The sequence below is a fragment of the Oryx dammah genome, unplaced genomic scaffold (genome assembly GCF_014754425.2).
Source record: "Oryx dammah isolate SB20612 unplaced genomic scaffold, SCBI_Odam_1.1 HiC_scaffold_18, whole genome shotgun sequence".
Taxonomy (NCBI): Eukaryota; Metazoa; Chordata; class Mammalia; order Artiodactyla; family Bovidae; genus Oryx; species Oryx dammah.
Window position 1 is genome coordinate 45,507,007 of NW_024070202.1, and position 20,182 is coordinate 45,527,188.

Sequence of the window (20,182 nt, forward strand, 5' to 3'; positions counted from 1 at the left end):
AATTTACTAGTCATTAAAGATTAATCAAATACAAAAGTGAAGACAAACTGTATTATTGTAAGATCTGCACACTAAGCAGATCTCTGGATGAAATTATCATTTAAGATGTAAATGTTATCAACTGGTATCATAAAACTAAGGACAGAATCATTTTAGTTACTTATCCCTTTGATATATTTGTACCAGTACAGCTAGCAACTTTATCTTCAGACCATTCTCTTCTCTCTGTCTCTCACTTGATTATTTTTAATGAAAAAGGCAGTAATAACAGTATAAATGATTATGTTGCTAAGTGGTTTATCAATAAAACATGGCTTATTCAGAAAGAGTGCCACTTACTCTTTTCTGGGAATGGCACACACAGCATGTTATATAATGGTTTGGTATCTCAGTTCAAATAGTCCATAGTTCTTACTATGAGATTCTTTGAAAAAGGATTCAAATAGATAATTGGGTTTTAAAATCACAGAGTTTGGACCATACATTGGCAATACTAATATGAGGTTGCAGAATTGGGTGCAGTGTCGATTCAACTGCCAGCTCTAGAGAGACCACAAACAGTAAATGATAAATATTAGTTGCTGGATTTCTTCAAATCCAAGACCGTCAACCATAATGTGTGTGTGTGCTCAGTTGTTCAATTGTGTTTGACTCTTTGCAATGCCATGGACTGTAGCCTGCCAGGTTCCTCTGTCCATGGATTTTCCAGGCAAGAATACTGGAGGGAGTTTCCATTTTCTTCTCCAGAGGATGCTCCCAACACAGGGATCAAATCCATGTGGATTCTTTACTACTTAGCCACCAGGGAAGGTATAAGAAGTAACTTAAGAGATTTAAAAATGTAAAGAAAGAAAAAAAGACTGTATTTTAGAATCAGTGAAATAGGTCATTATTAGCTATTAAGAAATATTTACTGACTATACTTAATATTTTGTAATAACCTATAAGGGAAGAAGATCTAAAAAGGAATATATATATATATATGTATGTGCATATATATATGAATTACTGTGCCATACACTTGAAACTAACATGACGCTATAAGTCAACTATACCTCAAGAAATGAAATAAAATAAAAAATAAAGCAAGAAAAAACTTATTGAGGGCCTTCTATTGTCTATAGTTTGGTATTAAGAACTATTAGTTACATAAAAATACCTAATACAGTCCCTGATCCTGGAGGATTTCAAGCCCAGTTATAAAAGAAAACACACATGTGAAAAATTAAATAATGACATGAATGAACAAACTAGGAGAAACTAAAGAGTATGTTGATGAAAGTGAAAGAAGAGAGTGAAAAAAGCTGGCTTAATACTCAACATTCAAAAAACTAAGATCACAGGATACCATCCATCACTGCATGGCAAATAGATAGGGAAAAAATGAAAAAGGTGACAGACTGTTTTCTTTGGCTCCAAAATCACTGTGGACAGAAAAGCCATCAAATTAAAAGACACTTGCTCCTTGGAAGAAAAGCTATGACAAACCTAGATAGCATATTAAAAGCAGACATATCAACAAAGGTCCATCTAGTCAAAGCTATGTTTTTCCCACTAGTCATATATAGATGTGAGAGCTGGACCATAAAGAAAGCTGAGAGCCAAAGAATTAATGCTTTCAAACTGTGGTGCTGGAGAACACTATTGAGAGTCACTTGGACAGCAAAGAGATCAAATCAGTCAATCCTAAAGGAAGTCAATCCTGAATATTCACTGGAAGGACTGATACTGAAGCTGAAGCTCCAATACTTGGGGCACCTGATGTGAAGAGATCACTCACTGGAAAAGACCCTGATGCTGGAAAAGATTGAGGGCAGGAGGAGAAGGAGGAGAAAAAGGATAAGATGGTTGGATAGCATCATTGACTCAATGGACATGAGTTTGAGCAAACTCCAGGAAATAGTGAAGCACAGGGAAGCCTGGTGTGCTGCAGTCCATGGGGTTGCAAAGAGTCAGACATGACTGAGCAACTGAACAACAATAACAACAATGAATTAACTAATGATATGAAAACCTCATACAAAGTACATTACAAAAGCATGTAAGTATGGTTGAAGTTTAATTTCCTAAAAGTAATTTTCCCTATTTTATTTATTTATTTTTAAATTTTATTTATTTATTTTTTATTTTACTTTACAATTCTGTATTGGTTTTGCCATACATTGACATGAATCCACCACGGGTGTACATGCGTTCCCAAACATGAACCCCCCTCCCACCCCCCTCCCCACAACATCTCTCTGGGTCATCCCTGTGTACCAGCCCCAAGTGTGCCGTATCCTGCATCGGACATAGACTGGCAATTCGATTCTTACATGATACTATACATGTTTCAATGCCATTCTCCTAAATCATCTCACCCTCTCCCTCTCCCTCTGAGTCCAAAAGTCCATTATTTTTTATTTTACTTTACAATTCTGTATTGGTTTTGCCATACATTGACATGAATCCACCACGGGCTTTGAGGGTTAGTCAGAAAATACAGAATCAAAGTATATTTATGTTTCAAATGCCATAGGATTTTGTGGGTTTGTTTGTGTGTGTGTGTGTGTGTGTGTGTAATGTTTAAATTAATACTGAACACTAGAAATCTTCAAGTATTGCTGGCCACATACTAATTTTAGATACTGATCCTTACATATAGCTCTACTCAACATGTAATAAATACTACAGTAAGAAACAAAGGTAAGAAATTGTAAGACTTTACCTCAGAAAATTTCTAATGAATTGTTCAGTAGTTCATGTTTAATCTTCAGTTTCCCTATACTCTCTCACAAACTAATTAGGAAAAAAGATCAATAAAAACATCTTGCCCACACAGGAGGCAGCTACTTTATGTAACATTCAACATAATCATTGCTTACAATAAGCATAGACTTAAACATTTACTAAGAAATTGGAAGGTACAAAGTGCATCATCAAAATTTTATTAGGAAATATAAGTGAAAGTGTGTAAACTTCTTTGTAATCAGTAAAAATTACTTATTACCAAATTGTATTTTTTTTTTTACCAAATGCTAATAAAATATTGTTTGGAGTTGACATGCAATACATTATTTCTAAGAGAATACAATTTGATATCCCAGGAACAGTGATGCCACAAGCCATTAAATATCATTTTAAAACAGATTAGATTAAAACTGTATCTATTTGGAAATATGCAGTTCTGTACAGCTGGCATAGATTTACTTTGTGTTTTTTCAAAAAAAAGTAGTACTTGTTTTAAATGAAGAGCTTATGAATGACAAGAATTTAAATTATCCTAATAAGTGCCAACATGAGTAAGACAAAGTGTGCCAAAAAAGAGTCAGAGGTTACTAGTAAACTAAAGAAATAGACCACATTGTACAACAGATACAATGCTGGCACTCCATATCCCTGGATATTTCCCTGGATACATAAACCATAGATATACAGGGTCCACTCTACCATGCTGTTTAATATAAGGGACTTGAGAACATGTGGAAGGTCCTAGAATAACCCCCTTCCCCAGTCTCCTAGGATGTAGAATTCAAAGGATATTTTCTGTGATTCCTGTGTATATAAGTCCTTGAATCAACTGAGGAGGAATCATGAAGAAATAAGAATTTGTCCTTTTCCAATCTAATCTAATAGAAAAAGCTATGGCAAAACCAATACAATATTGTAAAGTAATTAACCTCCGATTAAAATAAATAAATTTATATTTATTTTTTTAATATTTATTTTTTATTTTACTTTACATTACAAAATAAATCAAATATAAGTAAATAGTAAAATATAGTCAGCATTATAACAGAGTTGGGCTTCCCAGGTGGCATTAATGGTAAAGAACCCACCTGTCAATGTAGGAGACGAAGAGACATAAGTTCAATCCCTGGGTCAGAAAGATCCCCTGGGAAACGGCATGGCAACCCACTCCAGTATTCTTGCCAAGAGAATCACATGGACAGAGGAGCCTGGCTGGTTAGGGTCCACAGAGTCGCAAAGAGTCAAACATGACTGAAGTGACTTAGTACACATGCATGACAGAGTTATAAGCAAAATGTGACAATACACATCAGTTCTGTTGCTGATATCTCAGAAAGCTTTACAGAAGATTTTTACTTAAGAATGAATGGCAGCTTGAAGAATGAGTAAGAATTTAACAATTGAATTTGAGAGAATATGCATTCCAAACTAAGGGAAAAGCATGGAGAAAGAGAAAAAGTCAGGGAATGTTTAGGGAATTGTGGGATGTGCTGCCAATTTGTGACCATCAGGAGGCAGAGGTAATGGGAGACAAGAAAGAAGTTGATAAACTGCAGGATTTGAAAGCGCCCCCAAACCCACTCCAAAAAGCTGGCCATTAGAAGAAAGTCTTAGGCTATAAAAGTTTTGAGCAATCACACTTTGTGCCTTAGGAAGATTAACTGTGAGATGGATTGGATGAGAAACAGGCTGGAGGTAAACCAGTTAGGAAGCTATTGCAAGCACCTTAGCAAGAGGTACTGGAAAGAAAGGGTTCAAGGGTGAAAAACTTTCTGAGGGAGAAAATGATGGGATTAAATGTCAACCAGCCGGGTGGGTGAATCTGATGTTTGCAGCCTGAGTAACCCAGAAGATAGGCAGAGAAAATATATAATCAGTGATGTGACAAACAGCCTTGACAATGAACTGTATATTATTAAGGGAGAAGAAAAGTAAAGTAAATGTCGCTCAGTCGTGTCCGACTCTTTGCGACCCCATGGACTGTAGCCTACCAGGTTCCTCCGTCCATGGGATTTTCCAGGCAACAATACTGGAGTGGGTTTCCATTTCCTTCTCCAGGAGATCTTCCCAACCCAGGGATCGAACCCAGGTCTCCCACGTTGTAAGAAAAGGCAGTGGTAAATTTTGGAGTATTCAGGTTTTACAGGATCTTGCTGTCTGAGGAGAAGGCTGGCATAGAACAGTATTCAAGATGAATTCCAGCCCTATTTCACCTGACTGCCCATAGAATAGCTGTTTCAGAACTTATTCCATTGGCCTACTCGTCTATTCAACAAATATTTAGGTAGTGCTTCCAGTGTGTGCAGGAACTGTATTAGATAACTGGAGTGAATCAGTAAACAAAACAGAAAACCATTCTTACCTTCAAGGAACCTACATTTCAGCAGGAACAATCATACAATAACATACATAAATAAATGAAGTATATCATGTGTTAGAACTGAAAAAAATACAGTGGGAGAAAAAAAGAGATAAGAAAGATGAGACGTGATGATTGTGTGGCAGGAGTAGGGGAATGATCTGTATTGAGAGATGTCACAAGTCACAGACTCTGAACCACAGTGCAGAGTTTATCTAAGGATGCTATTGGGACACTGCTCACTACCCTTCCCTGTTTCCTCCTGATGAGCACAGGAGAGACTGAGTAAGTTTCTATACAGTTCTGACTTCTTACCACCATGAATCAGCTGTCTGTTTTCCTCTTGGCACTTGTGGCTCAGTTCAGTTCAGTTGCTCAGTCGTGTCCGACTCTTTGCGACTCTATGAATCACAGCATGCCAGGCCTCCCTGTCCATCACCAACTCCTGGAGTTCACTTAGATTCACGTCCATCGAGTCAGTGATGCCATCCAGCTATCTCATCCTCAGTAGTCCCCTTCTCCTCCTGCTCCCAATCCCTCCCAGCATCAAAGTCTTTTCCAATGAGTCAACTCTTCACATGAGGTGGCCAAAGTACTGGAGTTTCAGCTTCAGCATCATTCCTTCCAAAGAAATCCCAGGGCTGATCTCCTTCAGAATGGACTGGTTGGAACTTCTTGCAGTCCAAGGAACTCTCAAGAGTCTTCTCCAACACCACAGTTCAAAAGCATCAATTCTTCGGCGCTCAGCTTTCTTCACAGTCCAACTCTTGCATCCATACATGACCACTGGAAAAACCATAGCCTTGACTAGACAGACCTTAGTCGGCAAAGTAATGTCTCTGCTTTTGAATAAGCTATCTAGGTTGGTCATAACTTTTCTTCCAAGGAGTAAGCGTCTTTTGATTTCATGGCTGCAGTCACCATCTGCAGTGATTTTGGAGCCCAGAAAAATAAAGTCTGACACTGTTTCCACTGTTTCCCCATCTATTTCCCATGAAGGGATGGGACCGGATGCCATGATCTTCGTTTTCTGAATATTGAGCTTGAAGCCAACTTTTTCGCTCTCCTCTTTCACTTTCATCAAGAGGCTTTTTAGTTCCTCTTCACTTTCTGCCATAAGGGGGGTGTCATCTGCATATCTGAGGTTATTGATATTTCTCCCGGCAATCTTGATTCCAGCTTGTGTTTCTTCCAGTCCAGCATTTCTCATGATGTACTCTGCATATAAGTTAAATAAGCAGGGTGACAATATACAGCCTTGACGTACTCCTTTTCCTATTTGGAACCACTTGTGGCTAGGTTTAGCTAAAAGCTGAATCTCTAAATCTCTAGTCTTCATCTAAACTGTGTGTGGATCCTCATAGCATTTTTTTTGTATCTGTTTTCATCTTATTTTCTGAAAATCATTTCCCTATTGTCGTCGTTTCTTCACATACTTTTGTCTTATTGAATTTTTATTTTTGCAATTTTGGCCTTTTTTGTTACCAAAATGAGTAGTTTTAATTAAGGTTAAACCTGCTAAAATAATACCTTTAAATAGTTACTATATACATAACCTCAGAGAGGTTGTGTAACCAAGAAGGACTCTACGGGGCCTTTGCAGACAGACCACTGCATGTCCTACTCCTGCCTCTTGTGTGTGTGTGTGTGTGTGTGTGTGTGTGTGTGTTAGTTGCTCAGTCGGGTCCGACTCTTTGTGACTCCGTGGACTGAAGCCCACCAGGCTCCTCTGCCCATGGAATTCTCCAGGCAAGAATACTGGAGTGGGTTGCCATTTCCTTCTCCAGAGGATCTTCCCAACCCAGGGATTGAACGTGAGTCTCCTGCACTACAGGCAGACACTTTACCATTTGAGCTACCAGGGAAGCCTATGCATGCATGCCTGTTACTTGTAGAAAAATTTTAGCTTTCCAGGACTTCCCCAAGTGCCAAAGCATAAATTTAATCAGAGAAGAAAATGCAGAAACAAAGGAAAACAGTCAAGCAAGACAAAATTATAATAGTTTAGCTCTTAAACAAATTCAAGGACCTTGAGTTCCTCCTCAAGAGCTTCAGGTAATATCGTGAGCCATAGCCTTTGAGCTACTTTGCAGATATTGAAACCCCCATCAGGTAGACGTTAACTGTATGCTGCCACAAGCATCTTGACTCCAGATTGGTTGGAACCAGAAGATTGATGATACTGACTTCTGATTGCCTTACCATCAACCAATCAGAAGAAGGTCCACGAACTGATCACACACCCTGCAACCTTCTCCCTCATCCTGTCTTTAAAAACCTTTTCCTAAAAATCACTGGGGAGTTCAGGTCTCTTGAGCACCAGCTACCTGGACTCCTTCCTTGGTGCCTTGTGATAAACATTGTACTTCCCTTCACCACAAGATGCTGTCCATTGATTGATTTTACTGTACACAGGTGGGTAGATCCAAGTTTGGTTTGATAACACATTTGCCTTCTGTACCAGTCATAGACACTTTGGGTACTTACATGAAATTCACACAGCCTGTACCAGCAGGTGGAGCAATCCAGACGAAGCTGAGGTTGGTTGTGGGCAGATGACTCACATGAGAAGCCACCACACTGCACATAAACTGGTTACCAAATTGGTGGTCAGACATGATACCTGACAAACAGAAAGGAAAGGGTGTTGTTAGAAAAACAACAAAACAAAGTCCTTCATATGATGGCATAACAATATTTTCTGGTTCTTTTATGTTAATATTCAACATGCTGTCTGGCTTCCCCATAAGTTGTGTGGTTTTCTATTTTCTATTGTCAGAAGGAAATTAATCATTTAAAACATTATTGTTAAGGAGCAATCTACTAAACTATTTGTTATAATATTTGCTTAATTTTGATTTTGTTGATTGGTCTTTACCCATCACCAAAGACCACCAGAACCACACCTGCAGTGAAACAAGGTTGGACTTATTGGAAGTGTTTGCAGCAAGGGTCATCAAATACTACTGAGAATCTGGAGGTATCTCAGTGGGAAGATGTTAGCAGGAGCTTGTTAAAATATTTGGGTTTGTGTTAGATTATTTCCTGATTATAGTACTGAAAGTCCTGCATCCTGGGAACCCCCTCAGTCTTGTTGGGGAGGTTCCAGGGAAAGGTGGTTTTGATTCCAATCTTGGTACTATTAGAAATTAGGAGCAATTTTATCACTGAGTATCTTCATTTTTATCTATGAGACATGAGGAACAGAGAAGAGCTAAAGTTGAGGTTGATTACAGCAGCAGCGATCACATTAGCATGGAGAGGGAATGTTGGTCATGCTTTTGGCTTGTACTGTGTTCTTGCTTTTGTCTGTGTTCCGGCATGATTAAAAAGTGGTCTTGTTTTTGTCTTAAACCACATCAACTCTGTCTCAGAGTAGATAACCTATGAAACTGCTCATTTTCAACACGAGATCTTCATGACATAGCTGAGTACCAGGTCAGCTCCCAGCTGAATTATCATGAGATGCTTTTTCTCCTTTATAATAAGATGTTCTTCTCATGTTTACCTCAGATATAAAATATGAATAGGTAACTCAACACTAAGAAAATGAACTTGATTTTTAAAAACAGGCAAAAAAGTTATACAGAGGGCAGGTAGGCATATGAAAAGATGTTCAATATCATATGTCATTAGAGAATTACAAATTAAAACAATGAAATGCTACTACACACCTAATATTTGACCAAAGTCCAAAATAATGACAGTCCTAAATGCTAATGAGGATATGGAGCAACAGGAATTCTTATTCATTGCCAGTGAGAATACAAAATGGTATAGCTACTTTGGAAGATAGTTTGGCATTTTCTTACAAATATAGACATACTCTAACCATATAATCCAGAAATCACACTCCTTGGTATTCAAATACATTGGAAATTTATGTCCACACAGAAACCTGCACATGGATGTATACAGCAGTTTTATTCATAACTGTCAAAACTGGGAAGAAACCAAGACATCCTTTAGTAAGTGAATGGGTAAATAAAGTGTGGTACATACAAACAATGGAATATTATTCAGAGCTGAAAGGAAATGAGCTATCAAGCCATGAAAAAGCATGAATAAGTGTTGTGCTGTCCTGTGCTGTGCTAAGTCACTTCAATTGTGTCCAACTCTTTGCAACCCTATGGACTATAGCCCTCCAGGCTCCTCTATCCACGGGATTCTCCAGGCAAGAATACTGAAGTGCATTGCCAGGCCTTTCTCAAATAAAAAAGTACATATTATTAAATGAAAGAAGCCAATATGAAAGAACTACATGCTGTATGATTCCAACCACGTGACATTTTGGAAAAGGCAAAATTACAGAGACTGTGGTTGCTAGGGGTTGGGAGGGAAGATGGGAGCTATGAATAAGCAGAGCACAGAGAAATTTAGGCCAGTGAAACTATTCCATATAATAATACAATGGTGAATACAAGACACCAAAAATGAAACCTAGTGTAAGGTATGGACTTTGAGTGACAATGATGGGTCAGTGCAGGTTGATCTGTTATAACAAAGATACCACTGTGGTGTAAGACACCCAGAAGGTTGGAGGAGGGTGGTGTATGGAAAATCTATGTACCTTTTACTCAATTTTCCTGTGACCTAAAACTGCTCTAAAAATAAAGTGTATTAATAAAAAACATTGCCATGAGTGGAGAGTTAAAAATTTAATAAAATTGGCTTTGTGAACTTGGGTAAACGGCTTCTCTCTGAGATAGTTTTCTAGTCTATAAAATTAAAACACCATGTCCACTCCATCCTAAAGTTATTTGGAGAATTAAATTACCCAATACATATGGAAGCATCTGGTACAGTACTTCCATGTTTGAACAGGTGCCTTACCTACATGCCATCACAACAGTCCATACATCACTCCATCATGCTCTTGACTACCTCTACAGAGAGTCTATCAGGGACTATGTTTTCAATCTTTGTATTTCAAGCAACTATCACAATGTATGACACACTTCAGATACTCAAGAAATATTTTCTAAATAAATACAAAAGAAATAACTATAAAAATAAAAGATAATATAAATTATACACGTATGTTATATCAACTAATGAAAGAATCTTCTAGAATTGCAAGTTGTTCAGAATAGGTCATACTGGCCAAAAAATTGAAGAACAAGTATATATTTTGACATATCCTAATAATCTCTTTTTTCTCATTCAAATATATACATATATAAATGTAAATTTATATACAAATTTAAGCTGTATCTTGCAACGAAAGGATGAAAGTCACCAAGTCAGAGAAACCACAAGGTAAGAGAAGATGACAGACTTCCAGGGAAATCATAGAGTGCCGAAGAAGACTCAGTAGCTGTGACTAAGGAATTGCCATGCCTCTCTGGTCAGGCATAAAGCAGGGATCCAGTGTATGGGAAATGACACATCTGCAGCAGTCAGCCTGGCCAGAAAGGAAAAGCAAAAGTTACAGCCGCAGTTATGTGGGAAGGGAAATGAATCAAACAAAATAAGGTTTCAGGGTCTCAGAACCTTGGTAACAGGATTCATATTCAAATACCTCCTTACTCCTCAAAACTCCTCTGAGAAAGTGAGTCAATGTCTAGACTGCATATTATTTGAAAGAATTTTATAAGGTAGATATAGAATTGCAATTGCCTCATGCCCTGCCGTGGGTAAATACTCTGTAGGGTAACATTCTTGCAATCCAACCGTCCAGCACAGCAGTTCTCCAACTTGGCTACACAGCAGCATCACCTAAAGAGATAGAATAAATACCAGTTCCCAGACATTCTGAGTGAGTCAGCTAAGAAAACAATATTTACAGAATCCCTGTGTTGCATCAAATGTTGTGTTAGACCATATTTAGGTACACAGAAGAAATACAGGACATTGTCCCAACCTTGAAATGACTTCAGCTGAGAAGAGAGAACTGCAATAAACTAACATTCTAAATAAAACAACTAGAAAATAAGCAAGCACTAACTGGGTAATATTCGTGAAAAACACAAAAGAGAAGAGAAAGAGTGATTTATGTGGACAACTATAAGGACAACTAATGCTTCTTGAGCACTTAGTATGGCCTGACACTATTCTAAGCACTTCATGAACTTGTTTAAGGCTTTTGAACAATCCTACGCAGTAAGAGCTGTTATTTTCTCCATTTTACCCATTAGGAAAATAAGATAATGGAGGTAAAAACTCACCTATAGTTTATATAGCAATGGCAGTACAACCTAGATGCAAACCAGCACCCTTGCGGCACAGTCAGAAATGACTCTGTTAACAACAAGGTCCTATTGCAGAGCATGGGGAACTGTATTCAATATCTTATAGTAAATCATGATAGAAAAAGTAAAAAGAAACGGCTCTGTTGAAGAGTTGAGTTTTGAGGGAAAAGCTAAGATTTCCCACATTTGTTTATGCACATGAGGCAGCGGAGCATAAGCACAAGATTGTACCCTTTGCTCTGTCGCCGGCTGCTGCATGACCTTGGTCAGGGTGCTCCCTCTCAAGCTTCAGTTCCAATGACCATAAACTGCTGGTCTATGATCACTAAGACTCCTTTCAGTTCCTTAGCTCTCTGACTACAATTTAAAGGAACAGAAGAAAAATAGGACAGCTCACAAAGGCAGATACAACTGGCGGAGGTAGGCACATAATGAGTTCCAGGAGAAGGAGAGGAGTCAATGTCAGCTTCCAGCGTTCTGTGAAACACAATTTACTGCATCTGCCATAGGGATCTTTTAAATGGCTTTCATGTCATGAAAGACATATACCATCTAAGTAATAAACGTGATTTGGAAGCCTACTCTTCGGTAACTTTAATTTGAATTTGATAATGAATTTAAAGGTATGATGGTGTTTTCCCCTGCTGCATGCTGGATAATAGGATATATACATTGAATTTTTAAATTACTTGAAAAAGAGAAAATCAGATATATGATAAAAGAATTTAATTACACTGTGAATCTCAGGGAGGTATATACACATAAAATATATATGTGTATAATGTAGTTACAATCAATGTTTTATTTTCATTGTTGTGGCTATGTGCAAACTTTCATACAAAATTGTTTTCTGTGGAATTCTTTTGCAAGAGAATTGGACCATGAGAGAAAGAAAGCACTTCAGGAAGTATGGCTCTCTTGGTCTAACTTTGGACAAAAAAGTAAAGTATATCTTTCAAACTGTGAGTCTCTGTGAGACTGATAACTGTCTTGACAGATTTTAAAACACTGATATTACAGATACATTTTCCTTATCATGTACACACATGTGAAAAATAGGAATATTCACAATCTAGTTATGATTTCCATATCAAGAAATAATATAACTTTATAAAACAACTATTCATTTGACAAAGCATGAATGTTTTTAATTCATTAAGTTCTTCAAACCACTGCATATCAAGTTTAAAAATATCTAGCACTTGTTTTCTTGAAGTTGTGGTTAAAGGATAGGAATCCATATAAGAATTTCCTTTATCCACCTTATACTTATGCAAGATTGGCTCACAATGTCTTTAATTGTTCTCAAGATGCTTCCATGATACCTTTTAAGACAGTGATACACATTTCTATGCCTTCCAGGATGTCATTTTTCCTTGACATGTCTTCAGTTATTTTAAGTTTATGACTAAACCTTGTATGAACTCCATTTTCCCTCAGGAATACTCTTCTATGCTTTTAATGTGCATACCTTGGGTCTTCAGAGCTTTAACTAGAATTTCTATCATTCCTCCATCTTGAAAATAAAATGTACATATCCTCATAAAAATGTAGGCTATTCACTTCCAAGAAATACTCTGAAGACTTTATTACCAAAAAATAACCAAGGTAGTAGGAAAATTATACATTCATGTTGGGTGTATTTTATAGATTAAAGATGTGGATTACTCCAATCTGTTCAGTCTGTTATTTGCCATGGTTATTGTTCAAGTGGGTAGAAGCATGTCCTGGCTTTTTGTGGAATTCAAGAAATAAGGCATCTGGGGATGGGATATCACGAAATAAAGGGAAAGTACATTAAGATTAGAGATTTTTGATTTGTGATAAATGTAACCTTCATATATAAAAATGATAAAAATTTAAAATAAGCATTTTACTGTTTAAAAAACACTTTCAGAAAGTATGGTAGAATATTTTGTCAGGAAGCTTAGTAAATATATTAACTTGTATCTATATAAAAAGTATAAGAAAAAACATATTTAAGATGCTTTGTTTCCTTTTATTTTCATCATTTGCTCTTTGTTTAAAAGGGATATCTAATCAATACAACACTATAAAGCAATTATCTTCCATAATAAATACAATTTAAAAAGAAAAAAAGGATATCTAAAAACTTACATCAATTAATAAAAAAGTAGACTCTTCTAACAGTGCAGTCTGGAAAGTTAGTCTTACATTTTAAGTGAAGAGAGAAAATGAATTATGGAGTTCCTTTATGTCACCCTTTAACCTTTTCATCTGATTCAAATATGAATAAATGTTTACTTACAGAATCTGTCTTGTCTATTATTTGCCTTCTTTGCTAGGTTAATGTACACAAATACCTCAGCAAAGCTAAACATGATTTTATATGCTGTAAAGTAATCACTGAACTTCCTGAAAACATCCTCATTGCAGCTTATCTGTGAAGTACCAGCCTGATGAAAATGGATATGAAAAGAACAGCTTTCAAGTAGTGCTACAAGACAATGAAGAGTATGTGCGCCCACACTCACATTCATGCAGTGGGTGTATTTAACTTTTGAAGCACCGATTTGAAGGCAATTCAGTTTCAGATTTAAATCTAGAAGCAAAAAAGTACTAAAATCTTTAAAAAAAAATCATTCTGGAAGTGTATGTTCTATGGGCATATGTTAGAAAAGCGTGAGAATCCACGCTCAAAGAATTTATTCTAAGTCAACCTGATTCTTTCCTCACTCACTACAAAGTTGATAATTCCTGTTGTTGCCCTCCCTCCCATTCCTCTCCAAGCACTACCATTTATCAAATGCCCTGTCTGCGCAGGTGTTTTACCCATATTATTATCTTACTACTACTGCAGAGGCAGTAAAAGGGAAAGTTTGAGAGCACAGACCCTGGAGGCAATCAGCCAGGGTTCAGACATTTGTTCCACTACCAAGGAACTGTGGAATCTTAGGCCAGTTACTCAAACACTCTGGAAAAAAAAAACAAAAACCACTTTGTTCCTCACTTTCCTCTCCAGGAAAATGCAGATGATAATATCAGGGTGGCTCGAAGATTAAATGAGCATACACACACACAGTCAGTACTATATGTGTTAGCTGTTATTATCATTCCCACTTAAAAAATACAGGAGAATTACCAAGAACCAGTGGATTTTAGTAACTTGCCAACATTTAAACACATGTCAATAATAGAGCTAGCAAACAGAACTGGAACACAAATCCATCTGCTATCTCATACTTCCACTGGCTTCTTCCCTCCTTCTGTCCTTCAGTGCCAGTACTTCAATTCTAGGACAGACCCCTGGGCTGATTCAAGAGAACTCTAAATCCAGAGATCAAACATAAACCATCTGAGAGTGAACCTGAATAGAGGGCCTTCCTCCAGGCACAAACTCAAGTGCTCTCCACTCCTCCTCCACCTTTCTGTCTTCAAAGACATTAATTTCTCACCAGATAGTTATTGGATAACTTTTTTCCTATTGGTAGACATGTCCTTGAATTAGGTACTGTTGTGAGTGAGACATTTTCAGGTTAAAATTGTTCCGTAAGGGGCAAAGTCATCCAGTTACACTTAGGTCTATGTGGCCTAAACACTGAGTTTAACAAAGCAGCACCCTTTCCAAAGAGCTATGTAGACTCTGCATTGTCTTTAATTGAAACTCTCTGGTCCACTGTTTGAGAGTATATTTCTGCTGTCTTTCCTCCTAATATTGCATACTCTGCCTCTCCTCTTAAAAGTTGCTCAGTGGTGAAGTCAAGTGCTCCTTAGGAAGCATTACTACAAACAAAGCCAGTGAAGGTGATGGAATTCCAGGAGAGCTGTTTAAAAGATGATGCTGTTAAAGTGCTGCACTCAATATGCCAGCAAATTTGGAAAACTCAGCAGTGGCCACAGGACTGGAAAAGGTCAGTTTTCATTCCAATTCCAAAGAAGGGCAATGCCAAGGAATGTTCAAATGATCATACACTTGCATTCATTTCACATGCTAGCAAGGTTATGCTCAAAATCCTGTAAGCTATGCTTCAGAAGTACCTGAATTAAGAAATTCCAGATGAACAAGCTGGGTTTTAAAAAGGTAGAGGAATCAGAGATCAAATTGCCAACATCTATTGGATCATGGAGAAAGCAAGAGAGTTCCAGAAAAACATCTACTTCTGCTTCATTGACTAGACTAAAGCCTTTGACTCATGAATCACAACAAACTCTGGAAAATTTTTAAAGAGATGGGAATACCAGGCTACCTTACCTGTCTCCTAAGAAACCTGTATGCAGATCAAGAAGCAACAGTTAGAACTGGGCATATGAAAACTGACTGGTTCTAAATTGGGAAAGGAGTACAACAAGGCTGCATATTGTCACCCTGGTTATTTAACTTATATGCAGAGTACATCATGCAAAATGCCAAGCTGGATGAATCACAAGCTGGAATCAAGATTGCCAGCAGAAATATCAACAATCTCAGATACACAGATGATACCACTCTAATGGCAGAAAGTGAAGAGGAACTAAAGAGCCTCCTGATGGGGGTGAAAGTGGAAAATGAAAAAGCTGGCTTGGAACTCAACACTTAAAAAACCAAGATCATAGTATCTGCTCCCATCACTTCATGGCAAATAAAAGGGGAAAAGGTAGAACCAGTGACAGATTTTGTTTTCTTGAGCTCCAAAATCACAGAAGACAGTGACTGAAGCCATGAAATTAAAAGACACTTACTCCTTGGAAGAGCTATGAGAAACCTAGACAGAATATTATAAAACAAAGACATCATTTTGCCAATAAAGGTCTGCCTAGTCAAAGCTATGGTTTTCCCAGTAGTCATATACAGTGAGAGTTGGACCATAAACAAAGCTGAGCACTGAAGAATTGATGCTTTCTAACTGTGGTGTTGGAGGAAATTCTTAAGAGTCCCTTGCACTGCAAGGAGATCAAACCAGTCAACTCTATAAAAAAATCAACCCTGAATATTCATTAGAAGGACTGATACTGAAGCTGAAGCTCCAATACTTTGGCCACCTAATGTGGAAAGCAAATTCATTGGAAAAGATCCTGATTCTGGGAAAAATTGAAGGCAAAAGAAGAAGACGGCAGAGGATGAGATGGTTAGATAACATCACTGACTCAATGGACATGAATCTGAGCAAACTCCAGGAAGTAGTGAAGGACAAGGAAGTCTGGTGTGCTGCAGTTCATGGGGCCACAAAGAGTCAGACCTGACTTAGTGACTGAACAACAAGATGATAATCTCTACATGTTGTCTGCCCAAGCCTTTCCAAACTAATTGCACTACAGTGGCCACCATATATAACTATATTCCTCTCATTTTCATTGCTGCACTTGGCTGAATCTGGATTTCTCCACACTTGGTCCCCACTTCATTCTGCATACTTCTATATTCAAGTCTCATAAGTGTTGGTCTAGTAGGTAGAAACTAAGCTACATGGAAATTCTATTTGGGGATGGTGATACTAACAATATGGGAAACTATATAAAAATGTTGGGCAATCATAGATGACTTATGTCTACTTCATTCAAAGGGCAATTTCAGAGTCTATGAAGTTTTGGATTTCTTGATCCAAAAATAGCTGAAATAACTGATAGTCCCAAAAGACCACAGCTTTTAGAACTATTTCCATGAATCTATATATTGAGTTCTTTATCCTTTACCTTGAACAGGCATTCTACCACAGGAAAAGTACTGCTCAGTCTATTTGATGGACAGGAACAGAAGCTCCCCATACCCTTCCTGCAAAGCCCAATAGATTTCCCCAAAAGTCACATCAGGACAGAAGATGTGCCTCTGGTTTCTAACTCCAGATGGTGTAAATCTGGAACAAATGATTATCAGAGTTCCTATTAAAGGAGTAACATCAATGAGTCAGCATAATATTTATTATCTCAGCTAAAAAATACTACTTACCTCATCTTGGAGTCACTTCAATCTATCATCAAGTTTTTCTGATGTTACCTCAAAAATTTTTCAACTGTGTCCCCTCTTACCTACCCTTTTCCACTATGCCTTTATTTCAGGCTTTTGTTATCTCTTTTTTTGACGAGTACCAATAGCTCTCAAATTGATCTCTCTGTTCAGTTTTGCCTCCTAAGGTTAATTCTCAATAGAGGTATCTTTCTAAAGCACAAATCTAATTTTGTCATTCTTAAAGATTTAAATCTTTAAGTTTAATCAAAACTTAATAAAAAAATAGGCCTAAGTCCAACATGATATTCTGTCACCTATCTCTCTGTGATTATTTATTATGATTCCTATTCAAATTTCATATTCTATCAAAACCAAACAGTATATATACAGTTGTATGTACTTATCTCTGGCTTTACTCCTATTCTTTCTGCCTAGATGAAGGGTCAGCAAACTATGATCCATTGGTCAAATCTGAACCATGGCCTGTTTTTGTACAACCACTGAACTAAGAATAGTTTTGCATTATTAAAATTTGTAAAAAAAAAAAAAGTGAAAAAATATGCCAAAGAGACCTACTATTATAACCTGAAAAGCCTAAAATACCATCGTGACATTTACAGAAAAAAGTTTGCTGACCTTTGACCTAAAGTGCCCTTTCTTCCTCTGGCTTGGCTAAATGATTACTTCTCACTTAATATACATATGTGATCATAAATCATCTCCTCCATGAAACTTTCCTGTATAATTCCTTCCTGTAACCAAGTTTAACGTTAGGAACATTTCCATGTTCTCATACTAACCAGAGAAATAGTTCTGTTATTGAACTATTCATTGCATTACAGGGAGTTATCTATCTTCCCCATCAGACAGTTATGTTATGAATTTTTTACACACAAAAAATTATGATAGACACATAATAAATGTTTATGGAATGAACTGTTGTTGAATAAAGTGAAAGTCACTTAGTCATGTCCGACTCTTCGCAACCTCATGGACTATGGAATTCTCTCCAGGTCAGAATACTGGAGTGACGGCTGTTCCCTTCTCCAGGGGATCTTCCCAACCCAGGTCTCCCACATTGCATGTGAATTCTTTACCAGCTGAGCCACCAGGGAAGCCCAAGAATACTGGAGTGGGTAGCCTATCCCTTCCTCCAAGGGATCTTCCCGACCCAGGGATCAAACTGGAGTCTCCTGCATTGCAGGCAGATTCTTTACCAGCTGAGCTACCAGGGAAGGCACTACAATTGACATCATATGGTATTACAGTAATTCAAATGGCAGGAGCTCTCCGTGGTACTGGAGGGACTCTACCTACAGCTTCTTCCTATGAGATGGCCAGAACCTTTTGTTTGATGTCTCTCAATTACCTTCACCAGCTTCTATTATGACTTCATGATATTTTCTGCTACTTTCTAGTCAAATTCCCAAAGAATCCTAACTAACTTTTGTCCAACTCTCTTCTGTTACAATTAACTGTACATACCTTTTGGTCAGGGCATTTGTTGCTCACTGGAGCCTACATCCTACCACAGAGACTAAAAACTCTAGGACTGAGGTGCCTCAGGTCAAACTACAGGGAGGGAACACAGCCCTAACTATCAGCAGAAAATTGGATTAAAGATTTACTGAGCATGGCCCTGCCCACCAGAGCAAGACCCAGTTTTCCCCACAGCCAGTCCCTCCCATCAGGAAGCTTGCACAAGCCTCATATCCATCAGAAGGCAGATGGAATAAAAACCACAATCACAGAAAACTAACCAAAACTAGCCATGTGATCACATGGATCACAGCTTTGTCTAATTCAATGAAACTATGAGCCATGTGTTGGGCCACCCAAGACTGACAGGTCATGGTGGAGAGTTCTGACAAAATGTGGTCCATTGGAGAAGGGATTGGAAAGCTACTTCAGCATTCTTACCTTGCAAACCCCATGAACAGCATGAAAAGGCAAAAAGACATGACACTGAAAGATTAACCCCTCAGGTCAGAAGGTGTCCAAAATGCTACTGGGGAAGAGCAGAGAAATAGCTCCAGGAGGAATGAAGAGTCTGAGTCAAAGCAGAAACAATGCCCAGTTGTGTATATGTCTGGTGGTGAAAGTAAAGTCTGATGCTGTAAAGAACAATATATTGCATAGGAACCTGGAATCAAGGTAAATTGGAAGCGGTAAAACAAGAGATGACAAGAGTGAATATTGACATTTTAGGAATCAGTGAACTAAAATGGACAGATATGGGAAAATTTAATTTAGGTGATCATTATATCTACTACTGTGGGCAAGAATCCCTACAAGAAATGGAGTAGCCCTCATAGTCAATACAAGAGTCTGAAATGCAATACTTGGGTGCAGTCTCAAAAATGACAGAATGATCTCTGTTCATTTCCAAAGCAAACCATTCAACACCACAGTAAACAAAGTCTATGCTCCAATCACTAATACTGAAGATGATGAAGCTGAATGGTTCTATGAAGACCTACAAGACCTTCTAAAACTAACACCAGAAAAAGACATCCTTTTCATCACAAGGGACTGGAATGAAAAAGTAGGAAGTCAAGAGATACCTGGAGTAACAGGCAAGTTTGGCCTTGGAGTACAAAATGAAGCAGGGCAAAAGCTAACAGAGTTTTGTCAAGAGAACACACAGGTCATAGCAAACACCCTTTTCCAACAACACAAGAGACAATTCTACACATGGACATCACCAGATAGTCAATACTGAAACCATTGGATTATCTTCTCTGCAGGCAAAGATGGAGAAGCTCTATACAGACAGCAAAAATAAGATCAGGAACAGACTGTGGCTCAGATCATAAGCTCCTTATTGCAAAATTCACACTTAAAGAACGTAGGGAAAACCACTGGGCCATTCAGCTATGACCTAAATCAAATCCCTTATGATTATACAGTCTAAGTGATAAATAGATTCAAGGGATTAGATCTGATAAAAGTGTATGAAGAACTACGGATGGAGGTTTGTAACACTGTACAGATGGTGGTGACCAAAGTCCTCCCCAA

The 20,182-nt window shown here is 37.8% G+C and overlaps 1 protein-coding gene across 1 annotated transcript in view; it reads right to left on the reverse strand.

Moving 5' to 3' along the window:
• The window catches only part of RELN (reelin), a 557,548-nt gene that overhangs the window by 386,743 nt on the left and 150,623 nt on the right, over positions 1 to 20,182 (reverse strand). The window contains exon 3 of the mRNA XM_040260785.1: positions 7,577 to 7,712. Coding sequence (XP_040116719.1) covers positions 7,577 to 7,712 — 136 coding nt within the window. The remainder of the gene's footprint in view (positions 1 to 7,576; positions 7,713 to 20,182) is intronic.